Raw genomic sequence first — 19,732 nt, forward strand, 5'->3', positions numbered from 1 at the left:
GAGTAATGGTTATTAATGCCTCCTAAAGACGTTTCGGCCACATTATCATTATCACTCTTTTTAGTAATAAAAGATTTATAATAGATAACTCCCTTCAATCATATCATCTAAGACATATATGAGCTTTATTGCAAAAACGTCAATGTCCTATATAACCTCATAATGTCCCATGGGATGGTGTAGGGATGAGATCGGTACAATAGCGCTTCTGAAAATCACAAATTCTTGGTACCGGTACAGAAATTTTTGGTTCGGTATCGTTTCGGTACCGGTGGCACCGACAGTTAAAGTAAAATTCGGGATATACCGGTACCGTAACGATACCGAAACTCAAAAATGTGGTACCGAAACGGTACCGATACCGAATTTGCTCATCCCTAGGAGCTAGGATGCTGTAGGGGTTACCAATATAATGTTGTTGATATTATTTTTTAATGGCAGGCCATCCAAAATGTTTACTCAAGTGAGATTTGAACTTAGGTCTCCATTAAAGAACCCAAGTTGTCTACTAGTAGTGGCGGACATATAAGGAGGTAGCACCCGCTACCCCTCAAATTTCAAAATTTATGGCAAAGTGAAAAATTTTTACGTTTTCTGTATTACGTTACACATGAAAATTATATTACACTACCCTTCAAAAAATTTGAAAAGCCCAAAACTTTACCTTCTAAAGTTTTAAAAACCCAAGATGATTAAAAGTCTACCATTTAATTAAAACTATAAAGCCCAACTTAAATAATCGAGTGAAGGTAGGCATGAAACAGGTTATCGTGTGCATGTACGAAATGCGTAACCAGGCACTCGTATGCACTAAACAGGTGACCGTGGGACTGGCGCGGAGACTCGCGTAACGCTAAACTAGGCCTAGGACACGTGAAACACATAAAATGGTGCTTGTATGAGCGAAATGTGTTGTCGGGCACCGGTACACTCGAAACACATTACCATACCAGCGAAACTGGTAACTGAGCGCCAGTACAAGCGAAACAGGTAATCTAACGCCGGTACGTGCAGTGCGTAACCAAGCTGGTGAAATGCGAAACACGTTACCAGGCCCCCATATGCGCGCGAAACGCGAAACTAGCCACCCATACGCGCGAAACGGGTAAAAAATAATTCATTAATGTACGGTTAAAAATAATTTTACGCTACCCCTAAATTTATGTTCTAGATCCGCCACTGTCTACTAGGCCACCTTGAGTGGTTCCTAAGCGTTGATACGAAAGTAGAATGCCATCAGGGGCGGATCTAGGTAATCGGGTACGGGTTCACGGGAACCCACTGAGTTTCGGATTTTATATAGAATGCCTATATAAAATATGATAGTGAACCCACATATAATTTAGGAGTGAACTCATAGACAAAGTTTCCATCATGGCCTAGTGGTAGACACGTTGCTTTCTCACCTTGAGAACACAGGTTCAATTCCCATCGTTGGCAATTTTTTTTATAACTAGGTAATTGTGTTTGTATCTTTCTTGCTAACTGCTATGTATTACTAATTACATGTTATAAGAAAGAGAGATATGCTAGCAGTTCTAAAGAACGTTTTGTAATTATTTTGAGGAATCAAAGGTGATCTTTAGTAAAGCCTCAATCTTTCTACACCGAACCAACTCGATCCATCCAACCAACCTGAACAATCGGAACGGCCCGAACCGACAAACATACCCGAACAGTGAACCCACTTGACAAAATTCGTGGATCCGCCACTGAATGCCATAATCAAGAAACATAATAAACACATAATTAATGAATTGAAATTTGATTCATTGAATTTGTTTGTTTACACGAAGATCCTACACACATTATATATACGACGTTCTTGATGAACCAACGCAACCCTAATCTAATCCATGCAACACGTTTACAGTATTACACTATTACGTACACATAATTACCCTTTTTTATAACATGATACATCCATTTAATATTCGTCTGATAAAGTTAATTAACATATGACAATGGATCATAGAAATTTTGACAGCAAATATTCGTATGTGAATAAATACCTAATATTTATCTGGAAGATAATTACTTTTTGTGATTTGAAGGTACTATATGCACCATCTCCTGTTATGTATTGTCTGGTGGAGATAGAAATAGAATGACAAAAAAGAGTTACACATCAAAAGAAACTATTATTTGCCTGCCTTGAGCTACAGAATAGAGCAGGCATATCGTACGCTCGATTTGGAGTGTTTTATCATTCTTCTTACCCTTAGAAAATTGAAATAATGTTACTTTTCTTCTTCTAAGACCATGATCATATTGCACAAAATCATCCACGGATATCGAATATGTCAGAAGCTTCGCGTTCCATTGACACATTAATATCCGTGAAGACAGATTTCTCATGGTCTCTCTCTTCATCACATCCTCTTCGCCTGTCTCTCTTCTACATCGTTCCAAGAACATTCGCACACGCCACAATCGGAGGTGCTCTAGTTATTCATATTTTTCTACTTCACTGAACATGAAACATCTTTATTTTCTAATTTCAAAATTAGAATTATGCTTTTTATGCTAAAAGTTAAAACTTCAACCTTTATATTTGGACAGAAAAATTAAACGTCAATTTGTCGAAGTTTTTCTATTGCTCCACTAAAATTACTCAAATTAGTATCTTCTTTCTTTCAACTTACATTAGCCATTCCGATTTTGTTAAATATTTTTAAAAAGGTTGCATTTTTTAAAATTGAAGTAGCTAAATATGAACCAAATATAAATTCTAGCTAATATTATTTGGTGACTATAATTTAAAAAACTTAATTTGATGAACAAGTTGGGAAAAAAAAAATACTAAACAGATACCGATATTCACAAATATTACATTTGTTTCATTTAACAAAATGATGAGATTGGAATAATTCATGAAAATTGAGTGACTATAAAAACAAAAGAAAAATTGAGTGATTTCAGTATGACGACATTGTTTAAAATTGACTGATTTGGACACCATTGTTTAAAATTAAGTTCAAACTAAAAACCACCTCTACCAGGGCTAACTTAGAGCATTCATAATAAGCTAGTTGTTACAATGTATTTTTGAATGACAAGTTAGCACATGCCCAACCATTCAGAATCTTTCTTTTTCTTGCCCTACTAACAAACACTTAGGCCACCCGTAGTGGGCGTAATGTTGGAGCGAGCAACCCCCCCCCCCCCCCTCGGCGAAATGTGGAGGGAGGGGGAAACCTTTTGTTATGGGCTGTTGTTGTTTGTTATTATTATTATATTGTGCTTGTGAGAGAGGGATATATATATATATATATATATATATATATATATATATATATATATGTCTACAACACCATTACATCCTAAAAACAAAAAAACTTACTATATGCTGATTGGCGTCACACGGCGCAAAACGCCACATTTGTAGTCCCTCCACTACACATAGCCTTAGACTATGTGTAGTGCGGCAATACTAGGGTCAATATCGCCTAAATATAGTCCTCCACATACACACACTCACCCAGGGCGTTTTGGGGCAATTTTTTAAAGAGGGGGGGGAGGGGCGACATGTATTTGCGGCTTGTTTTATGTTGAATATAATAATATTTTAATAGTATGTGATATATATATATATATGATGTGATGAGGTAATTTTGGGCTACAAACCACTACACCCTAAAATGAAAATCGTCTCCCTTGCTGACATGTCGCCACGTGTTAAAAATCGCCCAACATATTTCCTTCATTATACATAGCCTTAAAAATACAATTTCTCTCACCTCCCTCATACAAACACTTACAATGTTGTTTTTGTAGAATAACGACCGGAGTTTTAGGCTTTGTCTTAGGGACCCCAACAAAAAATAATAATAATAATAATAATAATAATAATAATAATAATAATCTTGTTTCGAAGCTTCGGCTTAACAGAAAGAACAACATTTGGCAATTGAGACTAGTTTATTTTGTTTTTCACTTATGATTATGAATTTAATGGTGTTTATCAAGTTTTCACAAAGCATGATTATGCTTTAACCGACCTGTTTAACATCTCTTACTCAACTCATTTAGTGTGTTTTAACCGACCAATTTTAACAAACCTATTTTTGTCACTTGACAAAAGTTCTAGATTCGCTACCATTATAACAGTAATGCTTATATAAGCCTCAATTTTAATTTCGTATTTGCCTCTAAAATGGTTGAGTCACCCATACTCTTTATTCTCTTTGGACTTATATCAAATTTCTATAGATATCGACTCATAATGCAAACCAAAAGACGCACCACATATATGACTCGATCACTCATGATGGGATGGAAATGGGAAGGCAACCGAATGATTATTGGTTAAGATACAAATCCCTTCAATCTTCAATTTTCAATTTTTAATAAAGGTCTCAGGATCAATTCTCTCACTCACACACAAATTTAGAGAGAGAAAAAGACCAAAAATCAATCCATGATGTGGCACAACGAGAAGTGCTTCTCCCTTCCAATTCACTAACGACTGAACTAACTTGAAATTCCCATGCTAACACTTGTCCATCTTTTTATTTCCATTCCCAGCCAATCAATGGTTGCCAGAGTACACGAATGCACAAAAGGGTGCCTAACTTTTCCTTCTAGAGGTAAAGCTAACAACCAATATCTCTCTAATATCGGATCCTCTATTAGGGCAATTTCTATTAACCGCTAGCTTTTTCTTTCAACATTTGTTTACTTACCATTAAACCTACAAGTTTTAAATATTTTGATACAAAGTCATTAATTCATGGGATGAGGAAGATAATTCGAGACCTCTAATATGACACGTGACCATGAAACTTACGAAAATCGATCTCTACATGGTATAATTCTAGCTACATGATAAACATGTATCAGCAATTTGTCTTCTAAACTAAGATCTTTATCAACATGCCTCACGATAGTATATATCTCAATTGGTACTTATGTACGTAGTCGTTGCCACTATAGTTTTAAAATTTTACATAATTTTCTGTTTGTCAAAGTACGGTTACAACCTCGATCAATTTATCTTGTTGATCATTTGTATCCTTCTTTCGCGGTTCTAGAGGATTTCTAGGAAACTAGTACAAACTAGTGTTGGATAAACAGAAAGCTATTTATAAATCAAGACAACAACTTTTTTTTTTTTTTTTTTCTGAAATTTAGAATATCTAAATACATAAAAGTATAAAAAAAAGAGCACATTACAATCATCAAATAATACCTATAATTAGCAACAAGCCAACAAACAATCATTCTATACCTAAACATATATGAATAATAAGCATGTTCAATGACCAGTCTCTCTTTTTCTCGTACCCAATCATAGTATATAGTGGACCTTCGGTCATTTGTTTTCTTTCTTGCAGTGACAAAAGCCTCAATTGCTTGTTCAAATTAAGGTTTCTTTCATAAAGTTCCCTTGATCTGTTACAAATACAGTTAACATACATTATATCCCCAGTGTAACTAAAAAGATGCATCCTTATTCTAGTATTAGCCAACAAAGGGTGACTTCTTTCGACTACAACGGAAACTTTGTTGCGGCTGACGGTGCCAATCGCATCAACGGTCCAGTGATTCTTGAAAATAATAGTTTAACAGGCAAGAGATCTTCCAAGAAAGACCGCCACAGCAAGATTAACACGGCTCGAGGCCCGAGGGACCGAAGAATGAGATTGTCCCTTGATGTTGCTAAGAAGTTCTTCCATTTGCAAGACATGCTAGGGCATGCCAAGGCTAGCAATACTATTGAGTGGCTGCTCGTGAACGCGAGATCGGCTATTCGAGATCTCTATCACCAGCAGGTGAACAAGAGCTCCAGCCTCATTGGTGTATCAAACAGTCCATCTTCTGCTTCAGAATGTGAAGTTGTGTCTGGAATTGATGATCAGTTAATGGAGAAAACTGGTGAGGATAATAAGGTGATTGTAAAAGATAAAGGAAAGCTTAATTCTTGTAGCAGTAGCAAAGAGAAAGAGAAGAAAAAGGTTGAAAGAGTGAGAAAAAATGTGTATATTGATCAGTCTCTAGCTAAAGAAACTAGGGAAAAAACAAGAGCAAGGGCAAGGAAGAGAACAACTGAAAAGACAAATATTAAGCTTGGTTACGATGGTGCAGGCTGTCATCAGTATTCAAAACTAAGACCAAGTTTGGATCAGGTAATGGATCAAAACACAAACCGATTCGGGTCTTGGATCCCCTTTGGAGAAAACCAAGTTCAGCTAACCGATCAAGCCGGATATCCAAGCTCTTATTTTCACTTTAAGCAAGGACTTGTTGGTGATAATTCATCCATGATGTCAAGCAATTGGAGTCCATCATTGGTCAATTATCAGCATAATAATAATCCTGGACTTTCTCATGAGGTAAGTTCAAAATAGGTATTTAATAAATAAGAAATTATGTAAATCATTGTGCATAATCAGATATGTTTATATATCTTGTCTCTGCAGCATCAGTTGATGAGTGATTTCCAGTATCATGGTAAACCATGGGAAGGCATCAACAATTAGGTCAGTGTTGTTCTTCATTACCTCTACACTGCTCAGAGTTTCTGGTCATAATAAGTTTGTATGTAAATTGGCGTATTAATCATCTTGACTAATAAAATTGATTCTTGTGGTTAACAGTTCTTTCTTTGATAGTCAATGATGTGACACTGTGAATCCAAGTTGATTGTCATCTTTTCTCTTCTATTTTAAGATCTATGTTCTTTATAATTGGAAGATAGTGAACTTTTGATCTTTTAGTTTGATCTACACCCAAAATGATGTAGACATTGATCTAGTGGTTTTGGTCACCAGTTATGTCTTTCTTTGTTCTTTATCCATTATTAAATTTAAGGTTAAAATTATGAAAGCCAACTTAAATTCATATACTATGCTTTGTTTTTGTGTTTTTGTGTTTTTTTTTCTTTTGTTTTTCCTCTTCAACAAATAAACAACTTTTCCATGATATACAATGTATGTCTATTTACCATAAAGCCGGTAAGAAATTTCTTATTGCTAAGTTAATAAAAAACTACTTGAGCATCTCCAACGCTACTGAATATCAATGGAAGCAACGGCGACATTTGCCTACCAATGAAGGAGACGTTTGTTTGTGTTCATCCGGATATCCAACTGACTTGGATGGATGGTGGTGGGCCCCATTCGCACAAGCCACAACAGCAATGAATAATATATATGCGCACACAGACACACAACAATGAATAAAGGATGTAGTGTTGTAAAAAAAGTAAGTGTTTTAAAACATGACTGAAACTATGACGTGGTGTGTTTGTGGACGTTTAAAATCCCGAGCATTGAAATTGATCTTATGGCTGTCCGAACTACCATGCAGAAGCAATCTTTCTATCCTCTAGTATAGAGTTAAGGTTTCTCTCATCCACTCTCCTCATACCTTACCAATGGCTTTTGTTATAGTTAGGATTACACCGGGTACATTTCTTTGTTTATTTGTTGTCTGGCCTAAAACTTTATAGGGATTGCCTTGGAAATTAGCTTAATTTTATGTTTGCAATCAGTCTTTTATGTGATTTATTAGTGTAATGAATCATTAGCTATGTGTTTGATATGAAACTGTTGTATTTGTTTCTTCCACATATCTTGGTTCTACTGATATGGAGAAATGACATAAGTGACTTATGACAAGATTGCTATACTTTGATTGGAAGCCACTTTCATTTGGAATCGATACTTTAGAGGATAAGATATGTGCACTTATCTAATCGTACATTTTTGACAGAGAATGAGATTTGTCACCATCCAAGGCCTGTTTTGTTGCTCATCCAGACATGGAGTTTCTATAATTACTTGAAAGTGATATTAAAGCTGAAAAACATATACTATGGATTGGTTGATTTAGAAATATGAAACGAACAAGAGAATAATTTGAAGCACTAAGGATACCCTATTAGCATATTAAAAACGAAGTCAAAACCATTATTTTATTACATTATATAATGCATATCAGGCTGATCTGTCAAATACCATATGTGACAACCTATGTTTCCTTTTAAGATGACAGATGTTGAATCAATAGCATTGCCTTTAAGATTTATCCCCATATTAATAATTTATGGTTTATGCCATTGACCTTCTGGCCAATGACATAAGGTGATGGTTAAGCCTTAAGATCTTTAAGGTTTTAGGTTCGTAACCTGCTCAAGGGGGGTGTGGGTTTCATCCTTGATGGTGTTCTTGGATGAGTCAAGCGTTGAGTGTTAAAATCAGCATTGACAGATAACATCTCGTCTCAGGAAGACTCACTCGGTATTGGCGGGCTGTACAAAAAAATAATAATTTAGGGTTTATAAGGGTTAGGTTTAGGGCTTAAGCTTCTATATATGGGGTTGGGTTGATTAGCAAATTATTCTCTGTACAAAACCATTCCTGCTATTTAATTTTGGTTTTGCATATACCAACTGCAGAAGTGATTAGCAATAAATATAATTTGATCATGATGTCAGTCCACAATCTTTCAATGTCACAAACACAATCTTTCATGATAGCTTACACTGCATCAAGTTTCTGTTCACCCCATCCAGTGTGTATCAACTTGATTTGAGAACCAAATATAATAACTATATATATTACACAATGAATAGCGGTTCTAGCTACTCTAGAATTGAAACATATGTTTTTAATAAACTTTAGTACTTTACAGTGAATATTGATATTGTTTGAAAGTTTAAAGAAAATGGTATTTTTGTTGCTATGCTACATCAAATAGGTTTTAGAATGTTCAATGGAAGAGAAACTGAGACTTTAGAAAGCATATTGTATGACAAAAATTAATAGTTGAATAAGCATAAGCTTTACTCAATGGAAGTAATTTCGAGAAGCTATATATTTAAGTTCCCCAAATGTCGATAGAAGACAAATTAGGGTATCTGAAATGAGTGTGAGCCTGAGCAGCTTGGCCACGTACTGCAAGAAACAGGGGCAATACCAATGAGAAATCCGCGAAGCTTCTGTCGGAAACTTTCCCCATCGAAACCATTCGAAAAACCCTTAGGATTTTCTTTATTAATAACGCATCCGTCACTAATCCGTTGCAACTTCACCGGAGACCTAGTATCCGTTGAAAATTCCTCGTAACAGTTCTCCAAAGGTGTACAACTTCTCCAAAATATCTTTGATCTCCAGTTCGATCCTGGCAGAATACAGGTTTTACCACCAGTGGGCCTTCGGGCGAGCATGTGGGTTTTCCCCGGAACTGGCGATAACTTGGAGCCGCGTAAAGGCTCCGTACGGCTAGGTTGGGCCAATTGGCGGTGACCTTTAGCCATTGGGCCGTTCCGTACGGAGTACCTAGACATTCTATGTTTGTTGGCCGTTAGAAAAAAGACAAAGAAATTGTATGCCTTTATTTATACTTTTGAGTTTTGACCTTGAGTCCAATTTTTAATCTATTTAATCTGTATAACTGATCAAACTTTTAAAAAGTAAGAAATAAAAATAAACCGATTAATTATATATATCTTTTTATGTAATCACTAAACATGGAATTAAATTTTTGGCTAATAGTTTACTATACACTTAAAATTGTATATTTAGTTGACAAAATCTACTACAATTCAGGATTGAGGGTTCACATAGCAGGGATGATTAAGAACTTTTTAAACAAAGTACTAAAAAAATCATCACAAGAATCCAATGCAACCATATCAATCACTGAAGGAAACAACAAACATATATTTAAGGTTTACGTTTCTTAAAAGAAAGACGAAATCAAATCGATTTAATACCTACAATTGAAGTAAAAACTTAGGTGTTAAAATCGATGATTACGTATTCAAAATGAGCCCTTCAAAGCCCTTAGTATTTCAAACTTAGGGTTTGTCATACAAAAATGTTTGTAAATCAACTGAATCGCCAAACAAAAACAATGGAACGTGTGTTATTAAAGAGTTTTACCTTTGAAATCTTCATAGGTTTCGACTAAAGAGGCGAAAGCTAGGGTTTGTAATCGGAGAGGGGATACACCTGTGTTGAATGAATTTTGGTTATAAAAATATATAGATCCGAAAGACAACGTCTAGGTCGGATAGTGACCCGCGAGAGATCCGGAAAAGAGACCATATCTTGAAAATGAGTTTTAAAAGGTGGGAATGGTTGTGAGAGTGACAAGTGACACAACATGGTATTTTTTTTATTAGAATAGATAGATTATATCCAACTTGGGCTCAACCTTCAAGACATATGTGAACACATTACGTCTATAAAATCTTGGGCCAAATTTAAGTTCTCATTTGTCACACCTCGATCAAAGGCGGAACATGCCGGGGTGCAACGTGATTGGACAAATACACAAGACACTATTAAAGTGACAATATTTAATCAACTCATTTACTTCACAAATCAATAAACAACACATCTTGGTCATACAACAAATTGAACACAAGTAAACAAATATATTGTTCGTTTTACTAATATCCTAATAGTCTTGGTAACGTTTTTCGTCAAGTCCTCAAGTCGATAAAAGTCAAACCTGTAACAATGCATAAAATAATATTTTGTCAACACGTATGTTGGTGAGCAATTTCATAGTTTGAGTATATATAAAATGAGCGAAATCCACATACGCATATGAGACTATAAATAAAAGCATCAATTGTGGCATATAAAACATATGTAAATGAGGATCCTTTCTACTCGGTAACAACCGACATACTCGGATAATGAGGCCCTATTCTACTAGCACAAGGCTAAGTAGTTAAGGGAGCGTATGATCATACTTAATGAGGCTCAACAACAACATAAAAATAAACACTCGCGCACGTAAAGCATATGAAGCATATAACACACAAAAGAGCAAGTATTCCAAGTATCATATACCCTAAAGTAAGTGGTTTGAGAAACGTGTATAATAAATCATTCTTATTTTGAATAAGTATGCATGTTACCCCCAAAAGATAAAAGTGAAAACGGGAGATGAAATGTACTCACCTCGATTGATGAACCGAGAAATAAATAGACAAATAAATGAAGCTCGAACGGTAAACGAACAGATCCGACTTGAAACGATAAAGACCTTGGCTAAAATAAATAATGTAATATATTTTAATGAACTTGAAACCATAATGAAACTATATTGGAAAAATTGGACGAGAAGGTTCGGTTGTAAATCGGATTATCGGTTAATTTGTTAATGGTTAGGGACTCATACTTAATTGGTAATTTATAATAAAATAATATTATTTTATTTGGGCTTTTAAATAACTAAACCAATATTAAATAGAAACAAGACGAATTTTAAATCAAGAGTTCGGTTTTCATAACATGAATATATAATATAGCTTATAATAATATTATTAGTGATAATGATAGTAATGATAATAATAAATCTAAAAAAATATGTTATATATACATATATATATATATATAGATAGATGTATAAGATAACGATGATAATAATAATTTCAATAATTATTATTAATAATACTAATATAGTATGATACTAATAATAATAGTTAAAGAATAAAAACCCCAAGTATTAATTAAAGCGTTGTTGATAAAATAATAATCATAACAATAACAAATAATATTGATAGTAATAATAATACCATCCTCGGTGTCGGTTCGAGTTCTAAACGAGTTCACAAGATAAATGTAATAATATTATTGATAATAACAAATTATCAAATATAATTTGACAGAATTACAAATTTTGTCCTTTAAAATAAGTCGAATTACGGTTCGTGTCCTTTGTTAAGTTTCCTTGCAGGCGGTGTACTTTAAACTTTTTTTTCCTACAAGTTTTGTCCTTTACGCTAACTGGGTTAGAAAAAGCCAGTTAAATGCCCTCACGTGAGACGCATGTGAGGGCATTTTTGTCTTTTCGTCTACCCTGCAACTTCATCATCATCATCTTCTTCTTCTTCATTTTGCATCTCTTTCTTCCATAACTCATCCTAACCTAAGAACCTGGTAAAATAGCCTAGCTTTATTCCGGAGAGATCTACATCTAGAAATGTAAGATTCATTCATCATGTTACACAAAATCAATATTGTCAATATTGTCATTTTGCATCTCTTTCTTCCAAAACTCCCTCTGGATATCGTGATTCTTAACCTAAGAACCGTTTTCCGGCGAGTCCGTTCGCCGTCATCCCAACACATTTTCAGGTAATTTGTATATGATTTTTGATCGTCATTAACCAATAATCAAAACCCCTAAGTCAATTTCAACGAACAAGGAACCGATTTGTGGAATTCATTTTCGTCGGGCTTTGCGTTTGTTGTTGACCATTGTGTTGGTGGGTTTGTGGGTGGATTGCATTAACTCGTCCAACTGATCACCTGCAACCTGCAAATCACAATAATAATCAGCATCGAGAACGAACACAGCATTAATGAAATACGATACCGGTTCAAACTGAAATTAGGCGACGGAATTGAATGAAATGATAATTAGAGCTACGGAAACATGTGAATTGAATATTATTGAAAACCTAATTGGAAGAAGACGTTAATTTGAATCATTTAGCGAAGTTGAATGACTTACAGTGTTGTTTGTTTGTGGCAGCAGAGAACGTGAGAGAGAAGAAATGAAGGTTTTATCGGGCTGCCTGCTGACCAAGATATGTGACTAAACAATAAGATTGAGTTATTATTATGCTCTGATTGTGAGAAAATGGAAGCTCCGGCGAGTTGTGATGGAAGCTCCGGCGAGTTGACGGAATTGGAAGCTCCGGATTGAGTTATTATTATGATCCGGTGATGGAATTGGGGTTTTTGGTTTGGTCTGGAAGATGTAATTGGGTTTGGGAGGGGAGGTTGGTGGGTTTGGTGGTGGTTGCTGGAGGTTGAATGGTGGGGTGAAGGTGGGTGTTGGTGGTGGGTTTGGTGGTGGTGGATGAGTTATGGAAGAAAGAGATGCAAAATGAAGAAGAAGAAGATGATGATGAAGTTGCAGGGTAGACGAAAAGACAAAAATGCCCTCACATGCGTCTCACGTGAGGGCATTTAACTGACTTTTTCTAACCCAGTTAGCGTAAAGGACAAAACTTGTAGGAAAAAAAAGTTTAAAGTACACCGCCGGCAAGGAAACTTAACAAAGGACACGAACCGTAATTCGACTTATTTTAAAGGACAAAATTTGTAATTCTGTCATATAATTTTAATAAATAACAATAATATGATCTTTAAGAATAATATTAACAACTTTAATATTTATAATAACAATAACATTAATAATAATTCTAATACTAATAATATTAATAGTAATAGTAATAATAATAGTAACGATATGAATTAAACCTAAAATAATATTCTAACATTTATATATATTTATTTTTAAACATAAATCCAAGATCGATTTTAAGTGGTTAGTAACTCGGGTGTATTCCGTCTTAGCTAATCAAACCCGATGTTCATCCCCCAATTCAAAATAACACCAATATTCATTCAACCCGTTTCAAAGTATTTAACCGATAATTAACGATTTCAAACTGATTGATATACTAAAATTAATAATAACAAAACCCAAATTAACTTGTACCTAATATATGTACCCGAGGTAGTCGGAGATGGAAACCGCAACCGAGGGAGGGAGGAAAGGAAAAAGAGAGAGAGAGAGAGCCGTAGAGAGGGAGAGAGCAGAGAGAGAGTTACAACGAGAGAGAAAGAGAGAGACGAGGCAGAGAGAGAGAGAGAGACGGCGAGAGAGAGACTGCGAGAGAGATAGATAGAGACAGCGAGAGAGAGACAGAGGGAGAAAGATAGAGATGGCGAGAGAGAGGTTGCGGGGCTGGTTTTCCGGTGAGGCCACGGCGGCCGAAGGTCGCCGGAAAAACGGGGAAAAGAGTGGTGGTGGTGGCTGCGGGTGATGGTTTGCGTACCAGAGGGGAAAGAAAGGTTAGTGGTGGTGCGGTGAGAGGTGGTGGCCGAAGGTGGGTGGTCGGACGTCGCCGGAAAACGGCTGGGGTCGCCGGAAAATGAAAGGGAAGAAGGAGGAGGCGGCTGGGTGTAATGATATTAGGATTAGGGTTTGTTTATTTTATAGGTAGGTTATAAATGTTACGTTTTTGGCCCCTCAAGTTTGGTATTTAGTTATAATTGGTTTAAAACTTGTATAACTTTAAAGAAATCCACTTTAGTCTCTAACGTTTACTTAACCTAGCTTATAAATTATAAATAACTGTATTTGACAAACCTCGCACACGCTAGAGTTATATTAACAATGGTTTGATAATTTGACAGTTCGGATTTACAAGTTTAACCACCATTACGAAGTATAACTTATTAAAATAAAACGCAAAGATATCGACATGTTACAAAATGATTACCAAATGAATATAACCGAGACCCGAAATTGACGAATGTCACATCATTCAACCCAAACGAGATCAAATGTAGCCTAAGTTTATTAAGTTACCCTCAAATTTCTCATTGACAACCTAAATTGATTATAATAATAATAATAATAATAATAATAATAATAATAAAATTAATTAAACCTGAATTGATTGGTTTAGAATTTAGATCAATGTTTTAAAATCAAGTCCAATTAAATTCATATACTGAGAAGTGAGATAAGTAGATAACATGAAATTGGTCATTCGAGCACCCCCCTACTTGCAAGAGGATTTAGAACGGATGCTTTTCATTGTAATCAGTCTCGAACTACCCAATCCTACCTAGGTTAGCCGGTTTGACTGAATTGAGATCCAACAGTTCAATAAGTTTGAAACTTAAAATTGTTCATTTAATCTTTATTGTTGATGTACTTTTTTTTATTTTTGATATATCGTTACCTGTATAAATTATATTCATGAACATTATTTATCATTTTTAAATTTTTAATACAAAATAGCAAATTTGAAATAGAAAAGGTTATGAGTCAAAACAATCATTAAACCGACAAAACGATAAAACTGATCGGTCCAGCTAACTTGGAGTTTTTGGTTTGTTGTTTCTCAAAATTATAATTAGCGGTTGAGTAAGGTATCATTTTCGCATCTGAGATTTGATCAATTACACATCTTTAGTACAAATATTTTTTTTGCAGCTAAACCCTTAAGGCTTCCGAATCTTACCATTTTCAACCATTTCACTAGACCCATTTAATTTTTAACGTCAAGTCTAAGTATATATTTCAATCCTTTAACCTGATAAAAATGACAGTTTTGATCAAACCTCGAGGATGATTTTATTAAATGAATATGTCATATTTAACCAGCTTAAAATACTTTATTAGTAATAATTATTAAATGTGCATTTTATTCATGTTTTTACTAAAAATATAAAATTGCTTATTTAGCTAATTTTAGATAGTTTTATTATTTTTTTATTTTTTATTAATTTTTGGTTTTTGATTATTTGTTTTTATTTGAAAGGCCAACGAATCCTTCAAATGGGTTACTGGCTAAATTCACCACACTGGGGTACACTCGTCTTTAACACGTGACGGACATAGAATATTTTACTAATGGGGTCCTATTTTTTCGGTATTCAGATTTTTTGGGTTGGTCGCAGTTTAGGTCGGGGCGGGACGAGGGACATATAAAAAAATCAATATCATAATAACAAAAATATGATCATTACTCATTAGAAAATAAAAAAAATCACATGAATACAACTCGGACATCGTTAATATCTTTTGAACATCAAATGCATTGACGGTTGTTACGATGTGAGTTTCTGTTAGTGATCGATTTGAGATGATCAATTTCCCTATTTAGCCTTTTGTAATAGACAAACACTCCTAAAAAATTAAGATAATAAGAGTTTGTTTGGTATGGGATAATGGAATAGACGATGGAATGGAATGAGCGAGAGAATGGAATGGACGAGATGATGGAATTGATCATTACCATTCCGTTGACATGTTTGATTATCATATGGGAATGACATGAATTATTAATTTTTATTTTTTGGTGAGCTAGAAAAGGACGGAATAAAATAAAAACGGTAGTGAGTGGTGGTGGACGGCGAGCAGTATTGGTGGTGGTGCGTGGTGGGCGGTCGTGGTGATGGGCGGGAATGATTGGTGGTGGTGGTGGTGGCAGTAGTAAGCGACGGGTGGCGGGCGGTGGTGATGGCCGGGAACGATGGTAGGTGGTGGCGGTGGTGAGCGACAATGGTAGGTGGTGGCGGTGGTGGACGATGATGGTAGGCAGTGGTGGGTAGTTGGTGGTGTCAGAGAAGGTGGGTGGTGGTGGCGGAAGGCGGCGGAGGCGGGTGGTGGTGAGAGGGCAATGAGTAGTAGTGGTGGGAGGATGGTGGATGTGATATAGTGTGAAAGAGAGATGAAATGAAAAAAAAACAAAGGGGTGGATGGAATGAATTTGGGTTGTTTTGGAGGGAATGGAATGGACATGATAATGGATGATTCCATTCAATTGACCAACCAAACACATTTTTTTTCATTCCATCATAATGGTTCATTCTATTTCGTCTCTCATTCATGCATAGCAAACGCTGCCTAACACTATAGCCTTTGTTCCAATTGTCTGCTTGTCTTATTCATAAAAACAAAGCCTTTTAACCTATAGATCTTTCTTTCCAAATTGAAAGATTTGGAGAGAAAGAAGATATAAATGTCGCGTTGATATTCCAATTCCACTTTTACTCTCATCAACAAGAACAAGAAGGCTGGATTATCTCTTCCATAGCCTGCCATGTCTTCAACGAATCAACCCACCTTCCATTGTTGAACCAATAATTCCATCGCTCCACTGGTAACGTCTTTTTTTAACAAGTACAAGATACAACTGAAACATTCAATACGCAGACATGTTCGTGTTTTGATTGTTTGAGCTCAGTCTTTGTGGTTAGGGTCGAAGTATTTAACTGAAATTGAGGTTTGCATTTTGTGTGTTATTATTAATTTATTATGTTATTGTTTGATATTGATTCTTGTTAGTTGATGCTTGGTAATTATGAATTGCGATGTGTGTGGCAGTTAGGGATCTTGATGGTTTGGTTTAAAATTATGAAACTCCCCAAACCGGTCATCGGTTCGGGTTCGATGTCAGTTGTCTTTCGTTGTTTTTGGTTGGTTTCAATGTTTTCAAACTATAGTGAGCGATTCGGTTTACGGTTCATGCTGAAAGCCGGCCGTATAAAATGGACCAAACCGTTATATATTCCATTTGTATTTATATTTAGCTTAATAATTTATTTGTATCAATATGTACTTATTTATTTAAGCAGGTGCTATTGTATATTATTATTATTTGTTATATTATGTAACATTTATATGATATCTTTGGCTTAGTTTACCTGGGTTGATAATAACTAGAGATGGTCAAAAAAACCGGTCCGGGAACCGGTTTGCCGGTTTAAACCGGAAACCGGTTTTTACGAAAACCGGTTTTTTAAAAACCGGTTTGACCGGTTTACAAACCGCCGGTTCGTATTTCGGTTACAAGTTTTAGAGCCAAAACCGGTTAACAAACCGGTTAATGGAAAAACCGGTTTTTTTTAAAACCGGTTATTATGAAAAAAACCGGTTATTAACCGGTTATTTTAAAAAAAAAAACCGGTTTAACCGGTTATTAACCGGTTCTAACCGGTTTCTAAACCGGTCCTAACCGGTTAGACCGGTTAGGGTTTTGACATACAAAAACCGGTTATTAACCGGTCCGGTTATTAACCGAACCGGTTTTTTTTCGGGCAAAAAAAATACATTATTAACCGAACCGGTTTTTTTTCGGGCAAAAAAAACCGGTCCGGTTAATAACCGAACCGGTTTTTTTAAAAAAACCGATTTGTGCACCTCTAATAATAACATCCTAAGGTTTATTGATTGGGGTGTTAAAAAGATTGAACATGATTTGGAGAAAGTCAAAATACGGCTTAATTATGTTTATGCTTTAATTGTAAGGTTGTTTGATATTTGCAAGTTTTTGCTCGTAAGGTTTGGTTGTTTGATTGTAACTATTTGGATTAAGTGGTCTGGTTCGTGTCCTGGTCGTACCCAACCCAATAATGATGGAACCCGTGAAGCAATCCTTCTTTAGTTCTTCCCGTCTCACTTCTCTACCTAAAGTTTATGCAGATTAATTATGTGACATAATATTAAATTTGGTAGTGAATTTGCATGACTTTGAATTTAAATGCATAATTCCGTTACTAGTAAATGCATACTTTGTAATATTATACAACACGTTTGCATCACAGATTCAAAGGTTTGTGGTTGTTAATTTTCTATTTACAAATTGCATAAGCTCATATATTCAGTGGCGTGATAGTACAATGGTTCCGGGTTTGAAAATCCCTTTTAAGCGGTTCCAGGTTTGAGTGGTTCCGGTGTGGGTTGGTCCAGGTCGTACATGTTGCACGCCCCTAATGTAACTACAGGTCGATAAACGAGTAATAAAGAATGGAAAGTAATATAATGTCTTCATAATATTATTTAAGGGCATAATGGTAAAATATAGCATCATAATTTTATCTAAGGGCATAATGGTAATATTAGAGCTTTCTTTTCTTTTCCACTCAACTAGCGAATACATAAAATGTCTACTTTCTTTTTCTTTCCATCAAACTAGGGAACACATAATAATATTACTTATTTTCCTATCTGTTCCTTTCTTTTCTTTTTCTTTCCTTTCTTTTCTCTATTTTAATTAAACTCGGGATCAGAGTGTAAAGCTGTAAATGCATTGAAACTAAAAAACAGGAACAAAATAAGCATTCCCAATGGGCCAAGTGAACCATCCACTAAATATGGTGACATATTGTAAATTAAAAGGATAAAGACGAAATAGTAAAAGACGTCCTTTACGTTTCATCGGATTTTCAGTAGACGTCCTTTATCGAAACAAATAGCAGAAAACATAAATCATGTATCAAATATGTTTCATGTTACGTCCTTTGTCACTAACCCATTTAATTTTTTTCATTAAATCTGATCGCATGCCTGGCACGTGAGGGTATTTTTGTAATTTTATATATAACCAAAACTAATAAATAAAAATTCACAAAGGGACAAAACTCTCTCTCTCTCTCTCTCTCTCTCTCACATACACACACACACACATCTGCTTCACATGTAAGGCCCCGTTACCGGTGCCCTACATTTGATGTTGGATTTACTCATAAACACAGTTCTAAATATCAGAGTTAATTAAAAACTTTCGCGCAATAATATAAAACATCAACAGTCATTACAAACATTCATCATCTTGTCTTTAAAACATAACTTAAACATGTCTTTTAGTTCAAAACATAACAAATAGATCTTCAGATGCCAGCTTCTTTATTCTACCGCCATGTGTCCCCGCTCAAGCCAGCTGCCTCAATCTACTCGCCTGCGTGCATACTAAAAGTCAGCTACGCTGAGTGAGTTCTAGATAATTGCATAACATACAATACGTACACTTACCTTCCATTATGCATCCGAAGACACATAATAATTACGTTACTATTTTACTTTCATTACATAATACATACATACGTACTTTATTACTTTCATACTATATATTTACTGTCCATTCTATCTCAGATATTATTAGGGTCTGATCCCTTCCTTTTCTATCTCAGATATTATTATGGTCTGATCCCTCTTTCCTTTGTCTATCTCATATATTATTAGGGTCTGATCCATTTCTTGTCTATCTCAGATATTATTAGGGTCTGATCCCTATTTACTTCTCTATCTCATATATTATTAGGGTCTGATCCCTTTCTTCTCTATCTCAGATATTATTAGGGTCTGATCCCTTACTTCTCCATCTTCGTACATTCTGTCTTTACGTACTCGTAACATATATAACATTATTTACTCTTTCATACACATTCATACATAT

The 19,732-nt window shown here is 35.2% G+C and overlaps 1 protein-coding gene across 2 annotated transcripts; it reads left to right on the top strand.

The window, feature by feature from the left end:
- Nucleotides 1-5,194: 5,194 nt before the first annotated feature.
- On the top strand, nt 5,195-6,750 carry LOC143574841 (transcription factor TCP18-like). Of its 2 annotated transcripts, none has more exons than XM_077059358.1 (2): nt 5,195-6,335; nt 6,423-6,750. In XM_077059358.1, the coding sequence occupies exons 1-2, from the start codon at nt 5,445-5,447 to the stop codon at nt 6,480-6,482; spliced, it is 951 nt and encodes a 316-aa protein (XP_076915473.1). In that variant the 5' UTR covers nt 5,195-5,444; the 3' UTR covers nt 6,483-6,750. The 2 variants fall into 2 exon arrangements, with proteins under 2 accessions (XP_076915473.1, XP_076915474.1); XM_077059359.1 differs by having other exon boundaries at nt 6,429-6,750.
- The last annotated feature ends 12,982 nt before the right edge of the window (nt 6,751-19,732 follow it).

The sequence above is a fragment of the Bidens hawaiensis genome, unplaced genomic scaffold (assembly GCF_021521415.1).
Source record: "Bidens hawaiensis isolate Kalapana, Puna unplaced genomic scaffold, B.hawaiensis_p1.1 tig00027122_1, whole genome shotgun sequence".
NCBI lineage: Eukaryota > Viridiplantae > Streptophyta > Magnoliopsida > Asterales > Asteraceae > Bidens > Bidens hawaiensis.